Source organism: Chiloscyllium plagiosum, chromosome 4 (assembly GCF_004010195.1).
Source record: "Chiloscyllium plagiosum isolate BGI_BamShark_2017 chromosome 4, ASM401019v2, whole genome shotgun sequence".
In the NCBI taxonomy this organism is placed as follows: domain Eukaryota; kingdom Metazoa; phylum Chordata; class Chondrichthyes; order Orectolobiformes; family Hemiscylliidae; genus Chiloscyllium; species Chiloscyllium plagiosum.
In genome coordinates, this window is record NC_057713.1 from 122,710,564 (window position 1) to 122,735,876 (window position 25,313).

General features: G+C 39.8%; 1 protein-coding gene across 6 annotated transcripts in view; it reads left to right on the forward strand.

The window, feature by feature from the left end:
- LOC122549378 overlaps positions 1-18,358 on the forward strand; it is a 22,897-nt gene extending 4,539 nt beyond the window's left edge. The window contains exons 1-6 of one of the 6 annotated variants that reach the window (XM_043689111.1): positions 370-600; positions 5,294-5,725; positions 6,322-6,467; positions 6,557-6,640; positions 7,559-7,696; positions 16,756-18,358. In XM_043689111.1, the coding sequence (XP_043545046.1) occupies positions 6,357-6,467; positions 6,557-6,640; positions 7,559-7,696; positions 16,756-16,908 (486 nt within the window). In that variant the 5' untranslated portion in view covers positions 370-600; positions 5,294-5,725; positions 6,322-6,356 and the 3' untranslated portion in view covers positions 16,909-18,358. Of the gene's footprint in view, positions 1-369; positions 601-5,293; positions 5,726-6,321; positions 6,468-6,556; positions 6,641-7,558; positions 7,697-8,617; positions 9,250-16,755 lie in introns of those variants that run through there. The other 5 variants (XM_043689110.1, XM_043689112.1, XM_043689107.1 and 2 more) reach the window with 5 other exon arrangements.
- The last annotated feature ends 6,955 nt before the right edge of the window (positions 18,359-25,313 follow it).

The window sequence follows — 25,313 nt, forward strand, 5'->3', positions numbered from 1 at the left end:
CGCTTCGGCGGGTCGGTGTGGACTTGTTGGGCCGAAGGGCCTGTTTCCACACTGTAAGTAATCTAATCTAATCTAATCTAATCTAATAACTGACCTTCAACAAACACGAAAATCTACCTATGTGCCAGGTGTGACTCTGACCAGCAGAGAGTTTATAAAGCTAGTTTCAACTCTACTGGAGTGTGCTCATTGGACTTAGTATTTTCATGTGTATTAACATGGATTTGATCTTAATCATGCTGTAACGTTTGCAGTCAAAGACTATCCCCTAGTCTCTCCTTTGTTGCAGGCAAACAGACTTCTCTCACTCTGTGAACGAGAATGCTAGTAGTTAGCTAGCAGCCAGACCAAGAGAGAAACAGGGTAAAAAAAGGCTCTCTATAATCTTGAACCCAATAAGGATTGAAAGGAGCTGAAAAATGTGTTGCTGGAAAAGCGCAGCCGGTCAGGCAGCATCCAAGAAGCAAGAGAATCGACGTTTCGGGCATAAGACCTTCTTCAGGAATGATTGAAAGGAGTCTGATTTATAGAATCTTGTCTGATCTATAGAATTTCAACTGATCTGCAAGCTGATCATGTGACAAACATTCAATTATTAAGGTCACTGCTATCAATAACCTCCATTATTTAACTATTGGCTTCGCAAATAATTCCGAGACAATTTTTTTTGAAAGCTTTTATCCTTTTGTTTCTAATATTATTTCTAATCTGTATGAATATGTGTGGCATTACTAATCCTTCTCCAGTTTAGTAACAAATATTCTCATCTTGTGTGAACTCAAGGAAGCCTGGTTAAATTGACTCTTTTTATAACATATGATTGTGTGAGGTGAGAGAAAGGTATCCACATGGGAAGGGACTTCCTTTGAAATTAATCTTGTTGCAATCAACTAATAGGATGGGTAATTAAAGAAGGGTAGCCACTTCATCCCATCACATCTGGGAATTTAACATCCAATCGAGAACAATCATGAGTTGAAGAACTTTGTTCAGGCTTTCAGTATAGCAGACAATGATCTCACACTGAAGGCACTCTGAAAAAGAAATGATTATTGTGGGCGGCATGGTGGCACAGTGGTTAGCACTGCTGCCTCACAGCGTGAGAGACCCAGGTTCAATTCCTGCCTCAGGCGACTGACTGTGTGGAGTTTGCACATTCTCCCCGTGTCTGTGTGGGTTTGCTCTGGTTTCCTCCCACAGTCCAAAAATGTGCAGGTTAGGTGCTAAAATTGCACGTAGTGTTAGGCGTAGGGGAATAGGTCAGCGTGGGTGGTGGGTTGGTGTGGACTTGTTGGGCTGAAGGGCCTGTTTCGTCACTGTAAGTAATTTAATATAATTGAATTTTACATTCACTTTGAGGAAGAGAAGAATGGGCCCAAGACTAGAATTTTAAACTTGAATAAAGGCCATTATGTGTGGACAGGAAAGCCGAGCTTGCTTGAGTGAATTGACATGGCAGTAAAGGGATAAATCAACAGCGATGCAGTGACACACATTTAAGAGGATATTTAGAATTAACAATAGATGTATTCTAATGAGAAAAAAAATTCCAAAGGAATGACACAGCATCTATAAATAAAAAAAGGTAAAGATTGTATCAAATTTAAAGGAAATAAATCACAATTGCATAAAGATGGATGATAGGTCAGAACATAGAATATATTAAAATAAAACAAAAAATGATGAAAGCATTAAGAAGGACTTATACACTGGGGAGTATTGCTGAACAAAGAGGCCTTGGAGTGCAGGTTCATAGCTCCTTGAAAGTAGAGTTGCAGATAGATAGGATAGTGAAGAAGGTGTTTGGTATGCTTTCCTTTACTTGTCAGGGTATTGAGTACTGGAGTTGTGTGGTCATGTTGTGGCTGTACAGGACATTGGTTAGGCCACTATTGGACCACTACGTGCAATTCTGGTCTCCTTCCTATGAGAAGGATGTGAAATTTGAAAGGGTTCAGAAACAAATTACAAAGATGTTGCCAGGGTTGGAGGATTTGAGCTATAGGGAGAGATTTGAATAGGTAGGGGCTAATTTCCCTGGAGTGTCAGAGCTGAGGGGTGACCTTTATAGAGGGTTTTTAAATCATGAGGTAAATACACAAGGTTTTTTTTTCCCAGGATGGGGGTATCCTAAACTAGAGGACATATGTTTAAGGTGAGAGGGGAAAGATTTAAAAGGGTTTAAAGGGGCATCTTTTCATGCAGAGGGTGGTGAAGGAAGTGGTGAAGGCTGGTATAATTACAGTAGTTAAAAGGAATCTGGATGAGTATATGAATAGGAAGGGTTTAGGAATATGGGCCAAATACTGGCAAATAGGAGTAGATAGGATACCTGTTTGGCATGGACAAGTTGGACTAAAGGGCCTATTTCCAAGCTGTATGTCTCTATGACTGTAAGGAAATAGTATGAGAGAAAGCTAGCCGGAAGTATAAAGTCAGATATTGAGTTTCTATTGATAATAAAGAAAATAATTAACAAAATGAATGTTGGCCCATTACAAAGTGAATTTGGTGAACATATCGAAAATAAGAAGATGGCTGATGAATTGATAAGGTATTTTGCACTGGTCTTCACTACAGAGGATACAAGTAATCTTCCAGAACTCAGGAAATGAAAAGGAGGAATGAACTTAAGAAAATTATAGTTATCAGAGAAGTAACATTAAATAAGTTGTTGGAGCTGGATGCTTATAAATCCCTGTGTACTAGTAGATTTTACCTAGGGTCTTAAAACCTGTTTTGTGAAAAGGTATTCATTCATGAGATATGGATGTCATTGACTAGGGCAGCATTTATTTCTATTCTTAATTATCCAGAAGGTATTTGCATGTCAGCCACATTGCTATATGCCTGGAGTCGCATATCGACCAGGACAGATAGGATTGCAGATTTCTTTCCCCAAAGGCCATTAGTGGACCAGATATGTGTTTCTTTTTGGCAGCAAACTACACTGATTTCATATTTGTCATTGGTGAGTTCTGTTTTATCCCTGCTTATGCCCGAAACGTCGATTCTCCTGTTCCTTGGATGCTGCCTGACCTGCTGCGCTTTTCCAGCAACACATTTTCAGCTCTGATCTCCAGCATCTGCAGTCCTCACTTTCTGCTCGAGTTCTGTTTTATTGCAGGCTTTTCTTGAATTCAAATTTCACCACTCGCCATTGTGGGGATTTATATCATTAGTCTGAGGTGGTGAGATACTTGGATTTAATTTTTCAAAATTGCTAGATTTGGGAAAGATTCCATTAGACTGAAAAGAAGCAAATATAACCCTTTTATTGGAAAGGAATGTAGAGAGACATACTGAGGCTTCAGGCCAATGAGCTAATCACCTGTCACAGGGAAGATAATAATTTTGTTCACGTACATATTATGTTGATACTACATTTGTGAAGAAATTAATATTTGAAAGGGCTTCAGAGTAAAGCATGGGTGAAAACTAATATCAGATATAATTAAATAAAATACTTGAGTGATCTTGAGGTTGGAAGTGGAAATTACTTTAGCATCCATGTAATAATTATGGTTCTTTTAGAAGAATGCTTGACGCCCCAATATTGGATTAAAATTCACTGAGTTGCTCTTTCCCATCATCTGCTTCCAGGAATTGTTTTGACTATTTAAAGACTGACATCTTTAACTGAATTTCTGCAGATGATTCTTTACTGGACGACTGGGATACGTTGAATGATAAATTCAAAAGTGCACCATGATATAACACAATTAAGAAGGAGATTTTCATAGATATTTTTAATTAGCCTGTTCAAAGATGTCAGAACAAGTGGGACTTGAATCCAGGCCTTCTGCCTCAGAGCTGAAAAATGTGTTGCTGGAAACTGCAGCAGGTCAGGCAGCATCCAAGGAGCAGGAGAATCGATGTTTCGGGCATAAGCCCTTCTTCAAGAATGAGGAGGGTGTGCCAAGCAGGCTAAGATAAAAGGTGGGGAGGAGGGTCTTGGGGGAGGGGCATTGGGAATGCGTGTTGCCATAGTCTGGCGAAGGAGGAGGCCAAGGACCTGCATGGCCTTGGTGGAGTGGGAGGGGGAGTTAAAGTGTTCAGCCATGGGATGGTTGGGTTGGTTGGTCCGGGTGTCCCAGAGATGTTCTCTGAAACGTTCCGCAAGTAGGCAGCCTGTCTCCCCAATATAGAGGAGGCCACAAGAGCCATATGATGCAAGTAGGTGGTTTTATTTATGACAATCAACAGAGATTACATGGTTGCTATTAATCTTGCTTTTTATGTCAAAGTTTACTGAATTCAAACATCACCTTCTAACGTGGTGAGATTCGAAAACACATTCTCAGAAAATCAACCTGGTTCTGGATTATTAGTCTAATGACATTTAGCTGTATTCTAGCACTCCATTTAGGAAGGCTGTATCCTTGGATTTCCTCAGTATGTTCTGTAAAAAGATGTCTTGATATGTATTAATCATATTAGAGTCAGCAGCAGATATCACAACTGCAGTGAGTTTTATTTTCATTTTCATTAAAAGTTAGCTTATTTAGAGATGGTAGGATACCCCTCTGGTGGGACTTGAATCAGACCTCCTTACTCAGAGGCAGGGACACTACAACCATGCCACCAAAGCCATGTGCCGGCAAATGGACTAGCTCTTCGTAACGTTCACCGAGCTAGTTAGTAGACTGAGTCCCATTGTTGTATCCAGTCATTAATTGAGCAGTTCAGTAAACCCATGGTTGCCCCTGACAACATTTCCATTTGATATTTTGGTAAAGAAAACAATGTTATTATCAGAGTTTTAAATTTGTGAAGTGGCATGTTCAAGTGAGTGTGTCACAGTCATTATACCAGATAACGGCTAATGATGAATCTACTTTCTAAATATATTGGAATCAGCCTGTTCAGAGAAGCTACTCCATAAAACAGGAGCAAGATGGGACTTAAACTCAGGCCTCCTAGCTCAGAGATTATGGATACTACCACTGCATCACAATAGCCCTACAATATATTCTCTAATGGTGATGCCAGCTCAAGTGAACCTGATGGAAATAACATCATGTGCTTGAGGTGGACAGCCCCTGTGCAGATTAAGGTAGTATTGGTAGAAGCACAATAGATTTGAAGCTTCATTTGCAGGTTACCCATTTACTCCATCACAAAAGTATAGACTAGAGAAGTATGAGCAAAGTATTCTTTCCTTCATTTCTGCTGTGCTGCTGCACGTTGTTACCAAGTTAGATGAACTAATGATATAATTGATTAATTAGAAACCAAAGTGCTGACAAAGATTAGTGATAAACATGTGTTGCTTCTTTTCTTATTCATTCAGGGGACGCGGACTTTGCTAGCCAGACTAGCATTTATTACTCATCCCTAATTCTCCTTGAAGATGCCTTCCTGGACAGCCGCAATCCATTTGGTGTAGACCCACAATGCAGCCTCGAAGTGAAAGAAAAACAATGCTGTCAGGGAGGGGCTTCCTCGATTTTGACTGAGCAAGAGTGAAGGAAAGCAAATATCCTTCAAAGTCGGGATGGTGAATGACTTGGAGGGAGCTTGCTTTTGATGGTGTTCCCATGCTCTTCTAGATAGTGATTATGGTTTTGGTTTGTGCCGTGCAAGAAGCCTTGGTGACTTTTTGTAGTACGTCTTGTAGATGGCACATACTACTGCTACTGAGGGTCGGTGGTAGAGGGAGCGGCTGTTTATGGACATGGTGCCAATCAAGTAGACTGCTTTCCCTTGGATGGTGTCAAGCTTCGTGAGTATTGTTGGAGCTGCTCTCGTCTAGACAAGTGGGATGTCAAATCCTGACTTGTGCTTAGTAGATAGGGGCAGGAGGTGAAATACTTGCTGCAGGATTCCAAGGCTCAGGCATATTCATTTAGTCACTGTATTTGGCTATAAGTTTATTTTCTGGTCAATGATAACCCACAGGATGTTGATATTGTAGGGGTCAGCAATGGTAATTTCCACTGAGTATCATACAACATGTTTTTTCCTTTTTAAGCCCACTGGTTCCTTTTCATAACAGTCTCTATCTGCATTATTACATTCTAGGAAAATGATCATATCAACATAACACAAAAGAAATCACTGATTTGAGTTGCATCCAAAGATTTTATGTTCTTCAGTTTTAATTCTCCCCACAATTATTTTCATATACTCTGTCAGAGTTCATCTGGTGCCAATGTATAGTTTGAGGTATTTGGTTTTTCAAGATTAATATAGCTAATTGTGTCAATGTTTAACAGCTTGCACGTATATTCAGTGTGACAAAAAAGCGTGCGCATAACAAAATGTTAACTATTCAACAAGGCTGCAATCACATTTTGAATGCTTTTTACTGTAATTCAGTTTTCTTTAGGTGTATCCTTGGTATACCTCCCCTGATGATTCTTCTGATCCCAAACATTGCACTTCCTTGTAAGAACAAAAACTTAAATATGACTGAAGTAATGAATGACTTCCAGAATGTTATATTTCAAGATTTGCAACACTTGGTAAGGAACAAAACAATTATATGAATTTAGCTTGTTATAATTACTGCAACTGCTACAGTAATTTTCATTAAATATCTCTTTTTCTTCAGTTAGAACTTTTGGCTACCAAAAGTAATAACAACAACTGCAGAAAACCACAGAAATCAAATCCTTTTCCTTGCCTTAATGGAAAGGTAAGTTGATTTCAAGTGTTGCATATGAATCACATTTTCAGTCTAATCTCAATAAACAAATCACTGCAAATATGACCAATCATTGCCCCTTTGTGTACTTAAAACTTTTAGTTTAATATTGAGAAAGCTTGTCTAAGTAATTAGAGTTTAATGTTGAAAGATAATAATCCTACTACCAACAAAATTATGAATCGAAATTAAGAATCTAGATATATTTTCAGATGGACTTATTGAACTTACAATTAGTGCTTCTCAATTTTCATTGCTGTGTGGATGCCATCTTCTGTCAGTCAGTTTGAAGTATTTAAATAAGGTAATGTCAGAATATTTAGCTCTAACTTCCTGTTGCATTTGGATGAAACTTATAAGAAGATTGAAACTCTCACAGTTGTGTAATTGCTTAAGGCAGCTATGTAGATTGTTTGTTACTCACACCCTCTCATAGGATCCTTAAGTGAAGTGTTTCAATTTTTGATTCTACTAGCTGAAATACTCTATGCAATTCTGGTTGTCACTGGAGTTCTTCAGTTTAACACCTTGTGTATACCTGCAAAATACTTGAAAAAAAATTATCCTTGAAACACAGAACATCAGTACAGTTGTCAAACAACGGACATAGATGTTGATTGAGAGCTTGAATTTTTTCCCAGCAATTGTGTTTGGCTCTGCATTCATGATAGAAAAAGCCAAATGTTACAATAAAGATGATAAAATTAGTGTTCCAGAAGAATAAGCACAATGTGGACTTAAGGATAGTCTTCATCCAAATATCTTGTGATGCAATAATTAAAGCTCTACAGTATTGAGTTCAGATAAACAGCAGAGTAATCACACCATTTGATAATATTCTATTTCCCATTCATTTACATAGTGTTAAACACTTATTGTTAATATATTCAAAATTGTGCTTCATTTTAGGAAATTCCCTCAGTCCACCGCTTGACGTGTTCGGTGCTTTATATTTCTAAGCAATATAACTTTGACTTTAATCAGGAGATAATAATCTTATCCAAGCGAACTGAAAAAACATTGAGATGTAGTTGTGATCATCAAAAGGTATGTCAGTAAGATTTGGTCACATCATGTTTTATCAAATTAGTCTCAGTTTTCTTACATCTAAATAGATTTAGATACCTTTATATGATGTTAAGGATGCAATATTTAATGGGATTAAATACTTTGCTCTGGGTCTTTATGCCACAGCAGAGGAATATTTTGCTTTGTGAGGCAAACATGCCTTTAAACCTAGCTGTCTTAGCATTGCATCTACTGCTATTGTCTCTGGAAATTCATCTAATTGTCTCTTAAATCAATTTATACGATTTGTTTCCCCCGTCTTCAACGTGTCACTTTTAATTTGATTGAGAAGGTCATGGGCTCAAGCCTTAGTTGAGAACTGAAAGATATTTCCCAACTTTGGGCTTCTAGGAAATTAATGGCAAGAACGCTGCATATCTCGTCTGCCCACATTTCAGCTCCTGATGAATGAGCCTGGGAATGTGGAATTAAAAAATCCCTCTATATTCTTGGCTGAGGGCCCAATGCAGTATTCAGGAAGTGCTACTTGTCAAACTTTATACCATTTGGAATGTAGAAACATACGAACAGAAAAATGCCTCTGAACCTTTTGAGACTGTACCACCATTCAGTTAGATAATGGCTGCTCATTTATACTTCCTGTATTATCCTTTGATGCCATTCATATCTAGAAATTATATTGATTTCTATCTTCAAACATACTTGATAATTGAGTTTCCACAGCCCTCTGGGATAGAGAATTTCAGATATTCACCTCTTTGATTGGAAAAAAAGTCTTTCTCATCTCGTCTGCAATGGCCGACCCTTTAGTCTAAGACCATGTGACATGGTCCTTGATATTTCAGGCAGGAAAACCCTTCTATCCATGTCAAATTTGTCACATCCTGTAAGAGTTCTGTAAACTTCAATGAAATCGCTTCTTATTCTTTGCAATTCTAGGGAATACAGGCTTATTTCCTCAGTGTCTCCATGTAAAATAGTCCCACCATCCAAGTGATTAGCTGGTAAACCTCCATTGAACTCCTTCAAAGCCAAATATATCTTCCTTTGGATGAAGAGACAAAACTGTACACAGGTGAGGTCCTACCTAGACCCTGCATGATTACAGACTCAAATCCACTTGAGGTGAAGGTTGACATACAATTTGCCTTCCTAATTGCTTGCTATACCTGCATTTTAGCTTTTAATAACTCATGAGTAGGGATACCCAAGGTTCCTTTAGACATCATCACTTCTCAAGCTCTCACCATTTAAGAGGTGTTTTTTTCTAACCAGTGAATAACTTCACACTCATGTCATCTGCTCTGTTCTTGCCTATTAACATAGTCTATCTGAGTTCCCTTGAAGCCTCCTTGCATTCTTCTTACAACTTGGATTCCCACCTAGTTTTGAGTCCTCAACAAATTTGTGGTTCTCACATCCAAATAATAGCTATAGACTGTGAACAGCTGTGGTCACAGCTCTGTACCTTGCTGCACCATACTGCCAACAGCCTCAGTCTCAGTATTTATCCTTTAGATGTGATATTACACTCCTAATGGTACAGGTGGAAAATATAAATCCTATGACATTATTTAGAGAAGGACAGTTCTTTTGAAGATGAATGTTTCCTTTTTAACCAACACTGTAAAAAAAAGAAAAGATATTTCTGGTCCACCTCATTGCAAACAGCAAATAGGGGTAACATTTCCCTACCTTTTACTTGTGGTACTTAGTGATTTGAGGTGTTTTTAAACACAATTCTTTCTTTATTTCACAGTGTTATTTCCTCTTGGAAGAATGTTTCCCCTAATTTTCCTTTTTATTTTACGTAAGCACTATCCCAGATCAATTTGGTCAATTCACATCATTTTTTTTTAAATATCTCCTTGAAGCCTTCTTTTTATCCCTGAAGAGAAAAAGTCAATGTGTTTACATTTTTTTTAAACTTCAATTCTTGTTACTCGGAAACATCTGTTACTCACTTCTGTATTCTCTCAAGGGAAGTTATATCCTTCCTATGATATGGTGACAGTAAATGCACACCATTTGCCAGATGGGGACTGATCAATAGCTAAACCTGTCGCCAGATAACCTTTCATGATTTGTACTCCGATAATTAAACTCCTTATTTCCTCTGTATATTGAGGCTATCTACTGTGCTGATTGGCTTTATTGATCTTTATCCACCATTACAATTCACTTTCTTTCCTAATCAGGCACAACCTAGTCATTGCCTGTTTTAACAATTATTAATTCTTCATTTTTTTTCTTCTCATAATATTGTACAATTATGGTACTTCACTAGTAGACCAGAGGTGTTTTTATTTTTTTGTGACAAATTGATAACTGTTGTAATTTGGAAAAGTGAAACGTGATCATGAAAGTCTAGTAGAGTTGCAACTGTTCCTTTTGTGTTTAATCAGTCACATGAACTGGTCTGGTTTACATGCTGTTCCAGTCTTAACTTGCTATGCTGACTTAACTAATGCCCGAGTGACAAAAATCTTTGCTTGATCATCCCAAGAATAAACAGTATTTTCACTGTGATATTGTCCCAGCAATTTTCACCCCGACTTTGAATCAGCTGATCTCTCCAGTTGGTATTTTAGTGTCTTATGATTCAATAAAGTAATCTGAACATTTAGTGTGGTTACTACCCACACACCTCTTCATTCCCCACTGAGACTTCCTTGCTTGGACACGTTGAAACAATTTGTTAATTACTATATTAAAAGTTATTAATCCCATGAGTATATCCATCTACATGACTACAAAACTTCTCGTGTTTCCAGTGTCAACTTATGTATGCTCCCAAATTGCCTCTAAATTTCTAGGCCTTTATCAAGTACAATTGCATTTTATAAGATGCATCACATTTTTACTTGGCAGCATTCTTAAATATGTGACAATAGTTTAACCCTGCATATAATTTAAAATGAGTTGGAAATGCAGTTAGGGCTAAAACTCAGTTATAGATTCTGGTCTTTCCTGGAAATTTTCTAGGGTTGAGCTTCTGTGCTCTTCCATAGAACATAGAATAGAGCACAGGGTGGACTGTTTGGCCCACCATGTCTCTCCTGACCATGATACCATTCTAAATTAATCCCATCTGCCTGCAATTGGTCTCAATCCTATTTTTCTGCGTGTTCATCTGTCTGTCTAACTGCTTGTTAAACATTGCTATCGTATCTGCTTCTACCATCTGCCTTGGCAGCATAGTCCAGGCACCTATCACCCACTGCTTTCAAAAACATACTTGTCCCACACATCTCCTTTATATTTGCCCCCTCTCACTTTAAACCTGTGCCCCTTTGTATTTGACATTTCCACCCTGGGGATAAGATGACCCTGACTATCCATGTCTCTAATAATTTTATATACTTCTATCAGGTGACCTATCAACTTCTAGTACTCGAGTGAAAACAATACAAGTTTTTCCAACTCCATTTGCCATTCTCTGCCCAGTTTTCTAACTGATCTAAATTGTGCTGAATCTTTTGACAATATTCCTCATTATCCACAATTCCACCAATTCTCACGTCATCTGCAAATTAACTAATCAAACTATCTACATTTTTATCCAAAATCATTTATAAGTATTACAAATAATAGGGGTCCCAGCACTGATCCTTGTGGAACACGACTGGTCACAGACTTCCAGTCAGAAAATCACTCCTCCGTAACCACCTTCTGTCTTCTATGACCAAGCCAATTTTATATCCAACTTACCAACTCACTGTGAAGCCCATGTGACTTAATCTTCTGGAGCAGTGTACCATGAGGGATGTTGGCAATAGCTTTAATTAAGTCCAAATAGACAACACCCATTGCCCCACCCTATCCATCACATTTGAGAGGTTTGCATAATTGATTTCACTACAGTGCTCCATTTCAAAACCAATTGATCAGAAACACCAGTTAACCAGAAACCTTTTGAGCAAACTCAGTCATTAGTGGGGGATATATATAGACTATTAACTGTAGTGGCCACATTGGAGAAGACATTATTCAAGAAATTAGAGACACAAGCAGTAAAGGTACAGCTGTAACTGTGGGTGACTTTATAGAGCCATAGAGCGATATAGCATGGAAATAGATCTTTTGTTCCAACTTATCCATGTCAACCAGATATCTTAAACTGTTTTTTTTATTTGTTCATGAGATGTGGGCATCATTGGCTAAAGTAGCATTTATTGCCCATGCTTAAGTGCCCAGAGGGCATTTAAGAGTCAGCCATATTACTGTGGGTCTGGAGTCACATGTCGGCCAGACCAGGTAAGGACGGCAGATTTCCAGCCCGAAAGGGTAATAATGAACTAGATGGGCTTTTCTCAACAATCATCAATGATTTCATGGTCACCGTTAACTCCTTACTTCCAGGTAATTATTGAATTCAAACTCCTCGATCTGCCATGGCAGGATTCGAACCTAGGTCCCCAGAATATTACCTGGGTCTTTGGATTAATAGTCTCTCAGTAATACCACTAGACCATCAACTTCCTCCAATAGTGGTTGATCTAGTTCCATTTGGCAGCATTTTGCCCAGATCCATCTAAACCCTTCCTATTCGGTTATCCATCCAGATGTCTTTTACATTTAGATAAATGTGAGGTGCTGCATTTTGGGAAAGCAAATCTTAGCAGGACTTATACACTTAATAGTAAGGTCCTAGGGAGTGTTGCTGAACAAAGAGACTTTGGAGTGCAGGTTCATAGCTCCTTGAAAGTAGAGTTGTAGGTAGATAGGATAGTGAAGAATGCGTATAGGAGTTGGAGGTTATGTTGCGGCTGTACAGGACATTGGTTAGGCCACTTTTGGAATATTGCATGCAATTCTGATCTCCTTCCTATCTGAAGGATGTTGTGAAACCTGAAGGGGCTTAGAAAAGATTTACAAGGATGTTGCTAGGGTTGGAGGATTTGAGCTATAGGAAGAGGCTGAACAGGCTGGGGCTGTTTTCCCTGGAGCGTCAGAGGCTGAGAGGTGACCTTCTAGAGGTTGAGAAAATCATGAGGGGCATGGATAGGACAAATAGACAAAGCCTTTTCCCTGGGGTTGGGGAGTCCAGAACTAGAGGGCATAGGTTTAGGGTGAGAGGAGAAAGATATAAAAAGAACCTAAGGGGCAACATTTTCACACAAAGGGTGGTGCATGTATGGAATGAGCTGCCAGAGGAAGTGATGGAGACTGGTACAATTACAATGTTTAAAAGACATCTGGATGATTATATAAATAGGAAGTGTTTGGAGGGATACAGGCCAAGTGCTGGCAAACGGGACTAGATTGGGTTGGGATATCTGTTCGGCATGGACTAGTTTGACCGAATGGTCTGTTTCCATGCTGTACATCTCTATGACTCCATGACATGTTGCAATTGCATACAGATTGGGCAAATCAAATTAGTAACATTGCCATAGTGGAATTCCTGGGATGTGTCCATAATGGTTTTCTGGATCAGTATGTTGAGGAACCAACTGGAGAAAAGACCATCGCAGACTGGGTGTTGAGTAGTGAGAAAGACCTAATTGGCAATCAAGATGTGCAAGACTTCTCGGGGGAGAATGACTATAATATGATCGAATTGTTCCTTTAAGGGAGAGTGATGTCATTGATTCTGAGATAAGTTCCTTAATCAGAATGATATGAGGCACAAACTAACTGATAAATTGTGGAATGTTATTTAAAGGGATAATGGTGGATGGGCTATGGCAGCATGTAAAGAGTACATGGAGCATGGAGGAATGGGACTGAAATAAAACAGGAAAAGTGGCCTGACTACAGCTAACAGGATAATTAGGGATAATTTTAGATCCAAGAAAAGGGCAGACAAATTAGCCAGAAAAATCCACAGGTTTTGAGAATTGGAAGCTGTTCAGATTTTAGAAAAGTCTGAGGAAGGATTGATGAAGAGGGGCAAAATAGAGTACAAGAGTAAGTTGGCAGGGAGCATATAAACTGATGGTAAAAGCTTCTATAGGCATGTGAAGAGAAAGAGATTAATGAAGACAAATGTAGGTCGCTTACAGTCAGAAGCCAGAGAACGTTATCATCAGAAACAAATAAGGCAGAGTAGTTCCAATATGTACTTTTGGATCCACCTTCACAAAGGAGGACACAAATAATCTCCCAAAAATGTTGGAGACCACTCGGTAAATGAAGGAAATCAGAATTAGTAGGGATATTGATTGAATTAAATTGGATTATCTGGCCCCCAAGAAATCCCCAGGGCTGGATAATCATCATTTCAGAGTACTTGAAGAAATGGCACGAGAAATAATGGATACATTGGAATCTTTCAAAATTCTGACACTCTGGAAAAGTTCCTATGGATTGGAGTGTAGCTAACATAACCCCATTGTTTAAAAAGTGAGGTAGAGAGAAACCTCGGAATTATAGATTGGTTATGGATGTAGGTTTGCTTGCTGAGCTGGATGGTTCATTTTCAGACATTTCGTCACCATACTAGGTAACATAATCAGTAAGCCTTCAGATGAAGACTGGTGGTATGGCCTGCTTTCCATTTGTGTTTAGGTTTCCTTGGGTTGTTGATGTCATTTCCTGTGGTGTTGCCATTCCTTGTTTTTTTTCCTCAGGGGGTGATAAATGGGATCCAATTCAATGTGTTTGTTGATAGAGTTCCAGTTGGAATGTCATGCTTCTAGGAATTCTCGTGCATGTCTCTGGTTTATCCTGGGGTGGATGTGTTGTCCCAGTTGAAGTGGTGTCCTTCCTCATTTGTATGTAAGGATATTAGTGAGAGTGGGTCATGTCTTTTTTGTGGCTAGGTGATGTTCATGTATCCTGGTGGCTAGTTTTCCACCTGTTTGTCCAATGTAATGTTTGTTACAGTTCTTGCAAGGTATTGCAAGACTGGTTAGTCTGACACTGATAGTAAGGAAAATGCTAGGGTTCATTCGAAGAGGCTCAATAGCCGAACACTTGGAACACAGTGACACTATTTGAGTCAGCATGGATTTCAAATAGGAAATTGTAGTGAATAAAATCTACCGGAATTAGTTGAATTGATAAGGGAGAGCCAATGGATCTCGTGTATTTGGACTTCAGAAGGCTTTTAATAAGGTCTAACATAAGAGATTAGTAACTAAAAGTAAAATGTATAGGATTTGGTGGGGATGGGGGGGGGGGGGGGGGGGGGTTAGTGCCCTGGAAGTTGGATGGAAAGCAAAGAGTAGGAATCAGAACATAATTTTCTGAGTGGCAACCAATGACTAGATCCCAGCTATTGCCAACACATTAATAGAACACAAAACAGTACAGCACAGGAACAGGCCCTTTGACCCATGATGTTTTGCTGAACATGATACCAAATTAAACTAATCCCTCTGCCTACTCTTGGTCCTTATCCGTCCATTCCTCACATATTCATGTGCTTATCTAACAGTCCCTTAAACACCCTTTCGTATCTGACACCACCACCATTCCTGGCAGTGTGTTCCAGACTCCTCCTATCTCTGTTTAAAAACCTTGCCCCTCACATCTCCTTTGAACTTTCTCCCTCTCACCTTAAGTGTGTGCCCCCTAGTATTAGACATTTTGAAAAAATTCTGAAGGTCAATACTATCTATGCATCTCATAATTTTATAGACTTCTACCAAGTCTCCCCTCAGCCTCTGCTGCTTCTGAGACAATAACCCGAGTTTTTCTAGCCTCTCCTTATAGCCTCTAATCCAAGCAGCCATCCTCGTAAACCACTTCTGCACCCTCCCCAAAGCTTCCACGTCCTTACTGGTGGTGACTAGAATTGAACGCAATGATGAGGGAAGTAAATGTTTGATCATGACGCTAAGCTGCAAGGGAGAGATGAAATGTGAAAAGGATGCTGACATTTTTCAGTGTGACTTTTGACAAGTTCAATGAGTGGATACATGCATGGCAGCTGAACTATAATGTGGACTTGGTGGTTAAAAACAGGAAGGCAGCTTATTACCTGAATGGCAATAGAATGGGAAAGGGGGAGTTGCATTGTGTCCTTGTACACCAGTCACTTGCAGATGCAGCAATCAGTGATAAATACAGTGGAAACTTTGGCCTCCATAGTGAGAGGATTCGAGTACAGGAGCAGGGATGTCTTGCTGCAATTTTATGAGACTACACATGGAGTTTTATGTGCAGTTTTGATCTCCTTATCTGAGGGTGTACGTTCTGGCTATGGAGGGAACACAATGAAGGCTTACCAGGCTTACCTGGGATGGCAGGGCTGATGTTTGAGGAGATGTAGGGCTTTTGCCCAAAGCGTCAATCTTCCTGCTCCTCGGATGCTGCCTGACCTGCTGTGCTTTTCCAGCACCACTCTGATCTAAACTCTGATTTCCAGCATCTGCAGTCCTCACTTTTGCCCTGATTGTATGAGGAGAGACTGAAGATTCCTGAAGAAGGGCTTATACCTGAAACGTCGATTCTCCTGCTCCTTTGATGCTGCCTGACCTGCTGCGCTTTTCCAGCAACACATTTTTCAGCTCTGATCTCCAACATCTGCAGTCCTCACTTTCTCCTGAGGAGAGACTGGACCAGTTATGACTGTTTGCTGAAGTTTAAAACATTGAAGGGTACCTCATAGAAACAGATAAAATTCTGACTGAGTAAACACAGGAAGGATGTTTCAGATGATAGAATATTTAAAATGTATGTGCCAATACCATAAATACCCTGCAATAAAATTCCAACATAACATTTAACAGAAATAAAACAATTGTATTATTGTTTTTTTTGTTCTAAAGCTACACATTTAATAGTCATTAGCACTTTTTGAGAAGATTTGTAGTTCAGGCTGATGATAAGTCTCTAAGTTTGCTCGCTGAGCTTGAAGATTTGTTTTCAGATGTTTCATCACCCTATTCAGTAACATTATCAGTGAGAGTCTCTGGTGGGACACACCAACAGCGCTTCACCAGAGACTCCCTGGTGATGATATTACCTAGCCAACTTACATAGTTTAGTAGGCATATAAAAACTATGTTATAGAATGCAGTGTGTGTTGTTAACTTTGTGTATTTTGAGCCAAAATGAATAATAATTAAACAAAGTGCTTCTGTTATTGAGATGCTCAAATCTAATCTCTGTTTACATTTTGACAGAAAAACAGAAAAAATCACAACAGGAAACCCAAAATATCGTCAATAATCAACGGCAAGACAAAATGCCCAACAAAGAAGCTTCTAAGAATAAAAGAAAAAATTTCAGATATAAGCTTATGCTGGAAAAAAATATTTAAACTCACAGAAATCTGAATAACTTTTTATTATGACACATTGTGTTAATCATGAAGAGGATACCTTTTGCAGTTGTGCTGATGACTAGATTCTGATTTGAACTGCATACATTCTTGTCAACTCTAGTGGTATGCACTGTTGAATCACTGCATTATTGAAGGCCAGTACAATAAGTGCAAGTCCATGTCCTAATTGACCAAACATCAGGCCAGTGAATGAGACATCAAACTCAGTCTTTGCCCTTTCAAGTGGATGTGAAAGATCCTGTGTCATTGGCTGAAGAATAATGGAGGAGTTCTCTTATTACCTCATTGTTGGTTGTGGCATAAATTAACTGTCACATTATCCATAACTGTGACTATGCAGGAAAAATACTTCATTGATGTAGGAATTCCAGATATTTAAGAGAATTATCTCTTTAACTCCTCAAACTCGAGTTTCCAAGTGATTTGAAGTGACAATCCTGATGGGCGACAGTGTTGATATTTTATTTGTGTAAGTAAGACTTGACAAATGCTCATGTCTGAACAATGAGCATTACGAGTGCAGTCAGGATAGAATTGTGATCTCTTATTACATATTGCTTAATCATGCTCATGTACCATTGCATCAGTCAACGTGTTATGTAAAATCTGTGCAAGGAGATCTTAGGGAATGTTTGGGAATCTCCTCATAGACTTGCTTTCCATAAAAAAGGCTATAGAGATCAATTACATCCAGCTTTACTACATTTGAGTTGGCCAATTACACAAGGTGCCCAAGCCAGGTTAAAACCCTCATGATCTTAAGCTTTCTATGATCAGTGTAACCAATGCCAACTGAGAAAAGCTATCACATTGGCAACCAGATACTTGTCTGGGATTCAAGATGCCGTTGTTCTCTCTGTCCCTTCTCTGGGTCTACAGAATATTGGTGAGGCATTCTTTCTCACTTCTTACATAGTGTGCTTACACATTCTACTAAATTCCTGCTCAAGTTTAACCCTCTCACAATTTGTTTGATGAAGGCCTAAACTGCAGTTACCCATCAGGACACCTCTTAGTTGCCCTTAACCAAAGTGGATCACAGATTGTGTTAACAAAATGGTTATCAAACAATGAGTCACAATATTTGAGATTATTGTTGATAATCAGCCAGAAGAGCAGAAACAGGGCTTCCCCAAGATTCTCAGACAGTGAAGCAGTTGGGGACATTTTGAGGTTGTTAAAGATGGTATATAAATGCAATTTCTTCCCTGCCTCGCTTTTGACATTATAATATATACATTTTAAGCCAACTTTTTTTTCGCAGCTTTGTGAAAATCAAAATTGGACACTTGTTTATTTTGGTTCCAATGTGTTGCTTTGTTTTTAAATAAAGGATTACTTTTGTAGAAATACGTAGAAACCATGTGAGCCATAAGTACCTTTCACATTGTGGAATGCACACAAAATTGAGGACAAGAAATTAAATGTATTTTTTAAAATAACAACTCAGCAGATTTCCCCTGTGTTGCAGCTTGTGTTCTCTGTGGTTAGAATGCAGATCTGCTCTGTCAGGCAGGTACACAAGTGAGAATTTGAGAGCAGGGAAAATCTAAAAGTAGCATTTTGTATTGCAATGTGGAAGGTAAGTAGAAATAATGTTTTTCAAACTTGTTCTCCAAATGTAGTTGACTTTGTAAAACCCTCCAAGAGTACTGTATTTCTCAAACTTTGGCATCTTTATCCTACTCCCCTCAAAACAAACCCCGCTCACTTTAGGCAGTTGTATCGATCCAAAACTCTAACTTTTCCTCCCTAAACCCTTCCATCTCACTGCGTCCAAGGCACATCTTAAAACTTACATATCCTCAAAATGCCCACACACTGCTACCTTCCCCCTTTCATATTCCATTGTCCGCTATCCAAGGGAGGGCATACAGGACTCCAAAAGTGCATTCATCTGTCTTTTTGGTCTCTTTTCTCGACATGCGTGCCTGTGGAGCAATGTAAACACATCATGTTTTTGCCCAGATATATCGTAAGCATTAAAATATGTTTTGTCGCTACTTCAGTCTTAATTCCCTGGAATGCATCTGACACATTATACAATGCCCTATAGTCTCTAAAGTCTCTTGTCCCTTTTGTCAATCTTAATTTATTTTCTTCAAGCCGTTGTCCTAAGCTCCCAGATGCTAGCAGTACACTCCACAGCTAATATAGCCCGTTTATTCTCATTTTCTTTTACTGCTGGGTATCTGTAACTCCAGCAGAAGAGGGACCTGGTCGTTAACTAATGTCAGTTTCTGTCAGTTGTTATTTATTCCCTTTTGACAGTGGAATGGGTCATTTCCTGCATGGGATGAATACATTCTACCAGGGGCTATAGTCCATATCCTGATCATTTCTATCTCCTCAACATTATTTGTATTTTCCCTTTGTATCTGGACTTAATTTCCAATAGCTTGTCCCCTTCTAGTAAACCATCTAAATATGTGCCATATCCCTAGCAGTACTAACTTATTCCCAAGGCTCCAAACAGTACATTTTCCAATTTATTCTTCCATTCCTGGTAGGTCACTATTCATCATCTTTATGTAACTTTAGTTGGGACCAACATTTCTACTGGCCTTTATGTTTCATGTCTACAGATTCGCAAAAGTCACTCTTCATGATCATGGCAAGTGGCCCCACATATTTTGGGGCAAACCTAGCACAGTTAGTGGGTGACCTGCACGAGAACTCTGTCCCCGATCAGTCAGTTTCAACTCTAAGTTCCTTACTCATTGCTGATCTTCTGCTTCCTGATGTAGCTTCCTCTGATCCAACTATGCTACATATCATTGGGGTTTAGATCAGAGCTTTGCTGGAAAAGTACAGCAGGTCAGGCAGCATCCGAGGAGCAAGATAATCGACATTTTGGGCAAAAGCCCTTCGTCAGGATCTCTATTCCTCAGGATCCTCTATTCCTGACGAAGGGCTTTTGCCCAAAATGTCGATTTTTTTTTCCCCTGCTCCTCGGATGCTGCCTGACCTGCTGTGCTTTTCCAGCACCACTCTGATCTAAACTCTGGTTTCCAGCATCTGCAGTCCTCACTTTTGCCTACATATCATTGGCTTTTCATGGCTCCAACTTAGCCCTCTCCTACTATTATATTTTCAGGAATTTCATGACCCTTCCTGTCATTAATTTGATTGGTGTTAGGTTGGTTGTCCGATTTGGGGTGGCTCTTAGTCTCTTCAGAATGCAGGGGAGCACATCTACCCAGCCATTTCCTGTTTCCGCTGTTTTTTCGGGTATAGCATTTTTAAGGGTTTTATTCATCCTCTCTTCCATCCCTGAATGTTGTGGGTCCTGCAGGAATTGGAATCGCTGCTGCCTGTCCAAGTGACTCCAGGCTTTCTTCATAACACTTCCTGTGAAGTGTGTTCATTGAATTGATGTGAGTCAGGCCCCTCTCTTCTGTCCCAAAATGAATACCAAACTTTGGACCAGCCTGGTATGGAGCCTTCTATCAGCATTTCTCAAGGATGTACCTTATCAAACTGTCCCTTTGCAAGCAACTGTATTTGCTTCTATTTCACAAGACTCTATTGTATGCATTTCAGAAGATCCTTTGTGTGCTATCCTAATTTTGTCACCTGGGATATAATCCTCCTATGAAGGCTACAGTTACTCTAGTTTATAGTTTAACTTTAAATGTCAGTCAATAGAAGCTGCTGTTTCTACTCAATCTTCCCCAACAATTTTATATCAACTTTCAGCCATTTAATACAGCTTCAGCAATGGGCAGACCTAGCAAACTGTTCTAATGTTATTTTTCTGGGCTCATATCAATACTTGGAGAAAGTGAGGACTGCAGATGCTGGGGATCAGAGTCGAGAGTGTGTGCTGGAAAAGCACAGCAGGTCAGGCAGCATCAAGGAGCAGGAGAATTGGTGTTTTGGGCATAAGCCCTTCACCAGGAATGTGATGAAGGGCATATGCCTGAAACATCGATTCTCCTGCTCCTCGGATGCTTCCTGACCTGCTGTGCTTTTCCAGCAACACTCGACTCATATCAATATTTGTCTTATTGCGTTTCTGTGAAGTGCCATGGGAAGATTTTACTGCACTGAAAGCACTAAATCACCTCACACCTTCAATGCATTATCTGAGACGACATGGCACCTATTGCTAATGTTCACTTGAGAATGTAACTTTTTTTAAAAAAAAGTTCTGAGATTTACGTATGAAAGAACTGAAACCGACATGGCTATTCCAAAAGATGAGACACTTGACAAGCAATCCAGGTATTTTGCAATATATAATTTCAGTTGCATCGCACTGTAACCTTTTGCTATAAATTCTGTCTTACAATCTTGCACTCCACGACCACCTAATGAAGGAGCAGCCCTCCGAGAGCCAGTGCTTCCAAATAAACCTGTTGAACTATAACCTGGTGTTGTGTAATTTTTAACTAAATCAGTGCAGGCTGTTTAACTTGGTGAAACTACAGTTCACGTTTCTACTTGCCGTAAGTTGGTAATGGATCTTCTTGAATTGCATCAGTTCAGCACACAAGTTAAAGCATGATTTTCACTCAGAAAATGCTCTAAAATGTTCTCTTTACTTAAGAGGTGAAAAAGAACCCTTAGACATGGCAGGGATGGGAGGAGCAGCACCTAACCTTGTCATTTTCACTCCATCAAAATTGGTGCTGGAGTTAGCATTGACTCAAGCTTTGGCAGGGCTGGAGAATAGCCCAGATTTTAATGGATCCTAAGGGCACACCGCTCTTTCCTGGTTTCCGTTTGCAAGGGCAACCATTGACCATTTCCCTTTGTTTCCTGTTACTAAGCCAACTTTGGATCTAATTCAACACATTATCATGTATCCCACAGGCTTTCAGACTGCCATGTGGGACCTTATCAAATGCTTTACTGAAATCCATGTAGTTAAAAATCACACGACACCAGGTTCTAGTCCAACAGGTTTATTTGGAAGTACATGCATTCGGAGCGCCGCTCCTTTGTTAGGTAGCTGGTGGAGTAGGATCATAGGACACAGAATTTATAGCAAAAGATCTTATGGTCTGTGTCCTATGATCTGTGTCCTATGATCCTGTCCCACTAGCTACCTGATGAAGGAGCAGTGCTCCGAAAGCCTGTACTTTGAAATAAACCTGTTTGGACTATTACCTGGTGTTATGTGATTTTTAACTTTGTCCACTCCGGTCCAACATTAGCACCTCCACATCATAAAATGCATATAGACAGCACCCACTGCACTATCCTCGTCAATCATCCTTGTCATTTTATCAAAGCATTCAATCAAATTTATAAAGTCACTCTTAACAAAGCCACAGTGACTATCCCTGACTAGTCCTTGCCTTTCTAAGTGGTGGTTGATTCAATCTTGCAGGATTGATTCTGACAATTTGCCTACCATTGAAGAAAGATTGACTGGACTATCATTTTTTGGCATTTCCTTTGTACTGTTTTTAAACAACAGAACAATATTTGCAATCCTCCAGTCCCCTAGCACCTTACATGTGTCTAGTGAAGATTGGAAAATAGTCCTCAGAGCATCTGTTATTTCCTCCCTGACCATCTTCTACATTCTAGGGAACAATCCCTGAGTGCCTTATCCACTTTCAAGGATTCAAACTGCTCTAACACTTCCTCTCTCATTATGATTATTTTGCCAACTATTTCATACTGCTCCTCTTGGATCATCCTTTTCCTTTGTGAATATGGAGACACAAAATGTGTTTTAAATTCTTCCCATATCACGGTGGCTCAGTGGTTAGCGCTGCTGCCTCAAGGCACCAGGGTGCCAGGTTCAATTCCGGCCTCGGGCGACTGTCTGCGTGGAGTTTGTTGCACATTCTCCCCGTGTCTGCGTGGGTTTCCTCCGGGTGCTCCGGTTTCCTCCCACAGTCCAAAGATGTGCAGGTTAGGTGAATTGGCCATGGCTAAATTGCTTGTAGTGTTAGGTGCATTAGTCAGAGGGAAATGGGTCTGGGTGGGTTACTCTTCGGAGGATCGGTGTGGACTTGTTGGGCCGAAGGACCTGTTTCCAGTAGGGAATCTAATCTAATTTGCATTGTCACACAAGTTCCCTTCTTCATTTCTGATGGGTCCCATTTTTTCCATAAATGTATTAGTGGTAAAACATCTTAAGGTTTTCCTTTATCTTGCTTACTAATATATTTCCATGCCTTCTCTTTGATTTCTATGTTTCTTTTTTAACTTAATTCCTGTATTTTCTATACTCCTCTAAGTTATATGCAGTATGACTTCTTTGTGACAATTATACACGTTTTCTATTTAACCTTCCTCTCTTTTTTCCTAGATAACCGTAGGGATTCGTTGACATTGTCTTTACTTTTGGAGGGGACATGTCTGCTTTGTGCTTTAATGATCTGACTTTTTTCATGCCTCACAGTGATTTAGCACAAATTTATCCATTAGTAGTCGCGTCCAGACCCCCTCAACCAAATCACTTCCTAGTTTAGTAAAATTTGCCTTCCTCTCGTTTAAAACTTTTATTCCTGATTTATTTTTGTCCTACTCCCAGTAATATTAAATTGTGATCACTATCCCTGATTTGGTCACCCACTGTCATGTCACCCACTTGGCCATCTTAATTTCCCAAAATTGAAACCAGAATTGCATCTCCACTCTGGGCTTGTCATGTATTGTTTAAAAGGAATTTCCTGGACACAGTACATGAATTTTTTGTCATCAATGCCCCTTATATTATTTGAAACCCAGTTGGTATTGGGATAAAGTCTTCTACAATTATTGCCATTTTATTCCTACAGGCAGAAATTTGTCAATGTATGCATCTCTATCTCCCTCTCACCACTTGGTGGTCCGTAGTGTACTCCTAGTAGTGTGACTGCCCCTTTTGTTTAAGCCCAAATCTGTAAAGCCTCATTTGTTAACTTGTTTAGTATATCATCCTTGCCCACATCTGTAAATGATTCTTCAATCAATACTGCTATCTCCTCTCCTTTATTTCATCATCCACTCTATCCTGTCTGAAAACTCCAAATCCAGGGACATTGAGCTATCAGTTTTGCCCCTGCTTTTACCAGGGTGTCCATTATAGCAATGATATTGTGCTGCCATGTGTCTATCTGTATTTTTAGTTCATCTGCCTTGTTTGTAATAATCCTGTTGGTTTCCTTTGAACACCTTTTTAATCCTGTTTCTTTTTCTCTTTTTCAAATGGCTGACTATATCCCAAACTGAATTGAATTGAATTCATTTATTGTCACGTGTGCTGAGGCACAGTGAAAAGCTTTGTGTTGCAAGCAATACAGGCAGATCACAGAGTTAAGTAGCAGCGGCAAAAATAAAAACACAGGTACAGGCGAATGTTAAGAGTTTGTGAGTGCATTCAGTATTCTAACGGTAGGGTAGAAACTGGTTCAAAACCGGCTGGTGCTTGTGTTCAGGCTTCTGATGTTCTAACTCCTGTTTCCTGAACTGGACCTGACTTGTCAAAGCCTACGCGTTGGTTCTCATCCCCCTACTGTACTGGTTTGAAACCTCTCCATAGAGTGTTAGAGATGTTCAACATGGAAATAGATCCTTCGGTCCAACTCGTCCATGCCGACTGGATATCCTAAATTAATCTAGACCCATTGGCCAGCCCTTGGCACGTGTCCCTCTAAACCCTTCTTATTAATATACCCATCCAGATGCCTTTTAAATATTGTAATTGTACCTGCCTCCACCACTTCCTCTGGCAAAAGTGAGGACTGCAGATGCTGGAAACCAGAGTCTAGGTTACAGTGTGCTAGAAAGGCATAGCAGATCAGGCAGCATCTGACGAGCAGGAAAATCGACATTTTGGGCAAAAGCCTTTCATCAGGAATGAAGGCAGGGAGCCTCCAGGGTGGAGAGATAAATGGGTGAGGGGTGGGGGTGAGGCTGGGGAGAAGGTAGCAAAGAGTACAATAGGCGGATGGGGGTGGGGATGAAGGTGATAGGTCAGAGAGGTGGGTGGGGGAAGGTAGCAAAGAGTACTCACCCTAACCCTATGGCCTCTAGTTTTGGACTCTCTACCCCTGTGAAAAGACCTTGTCTGTTTATGCTATCCATGCCCCTTATGACATTATAAACCTCTATAAGTTCACAATGGAACTGGCAAGCCCTCATGAGGAGATTTATCCCAGCTCTGCCCAGGTGCAACCCATCAGGCTAATACAGGCCCCCTCTTCCCCAGAAACCATCCTCATGCCTCAAGAATCTAAACCCCTCCTTGGTACACCATTACTCCAGTCATGATTGGGGGTTATTAAGGGAGCACCACCTGGGTGCTTCTATTGGGGAGATGTTAACTTAGTGGTGTTATGACTCGGTTATTAATCCAGATAATATTCTGGGGACCCAGGTTCGAATCTTACCATTGCAGGTGGTCAAGTTTGAACTCAAACACAAAAAATCTGGAATTAAGAGTCTAATGAT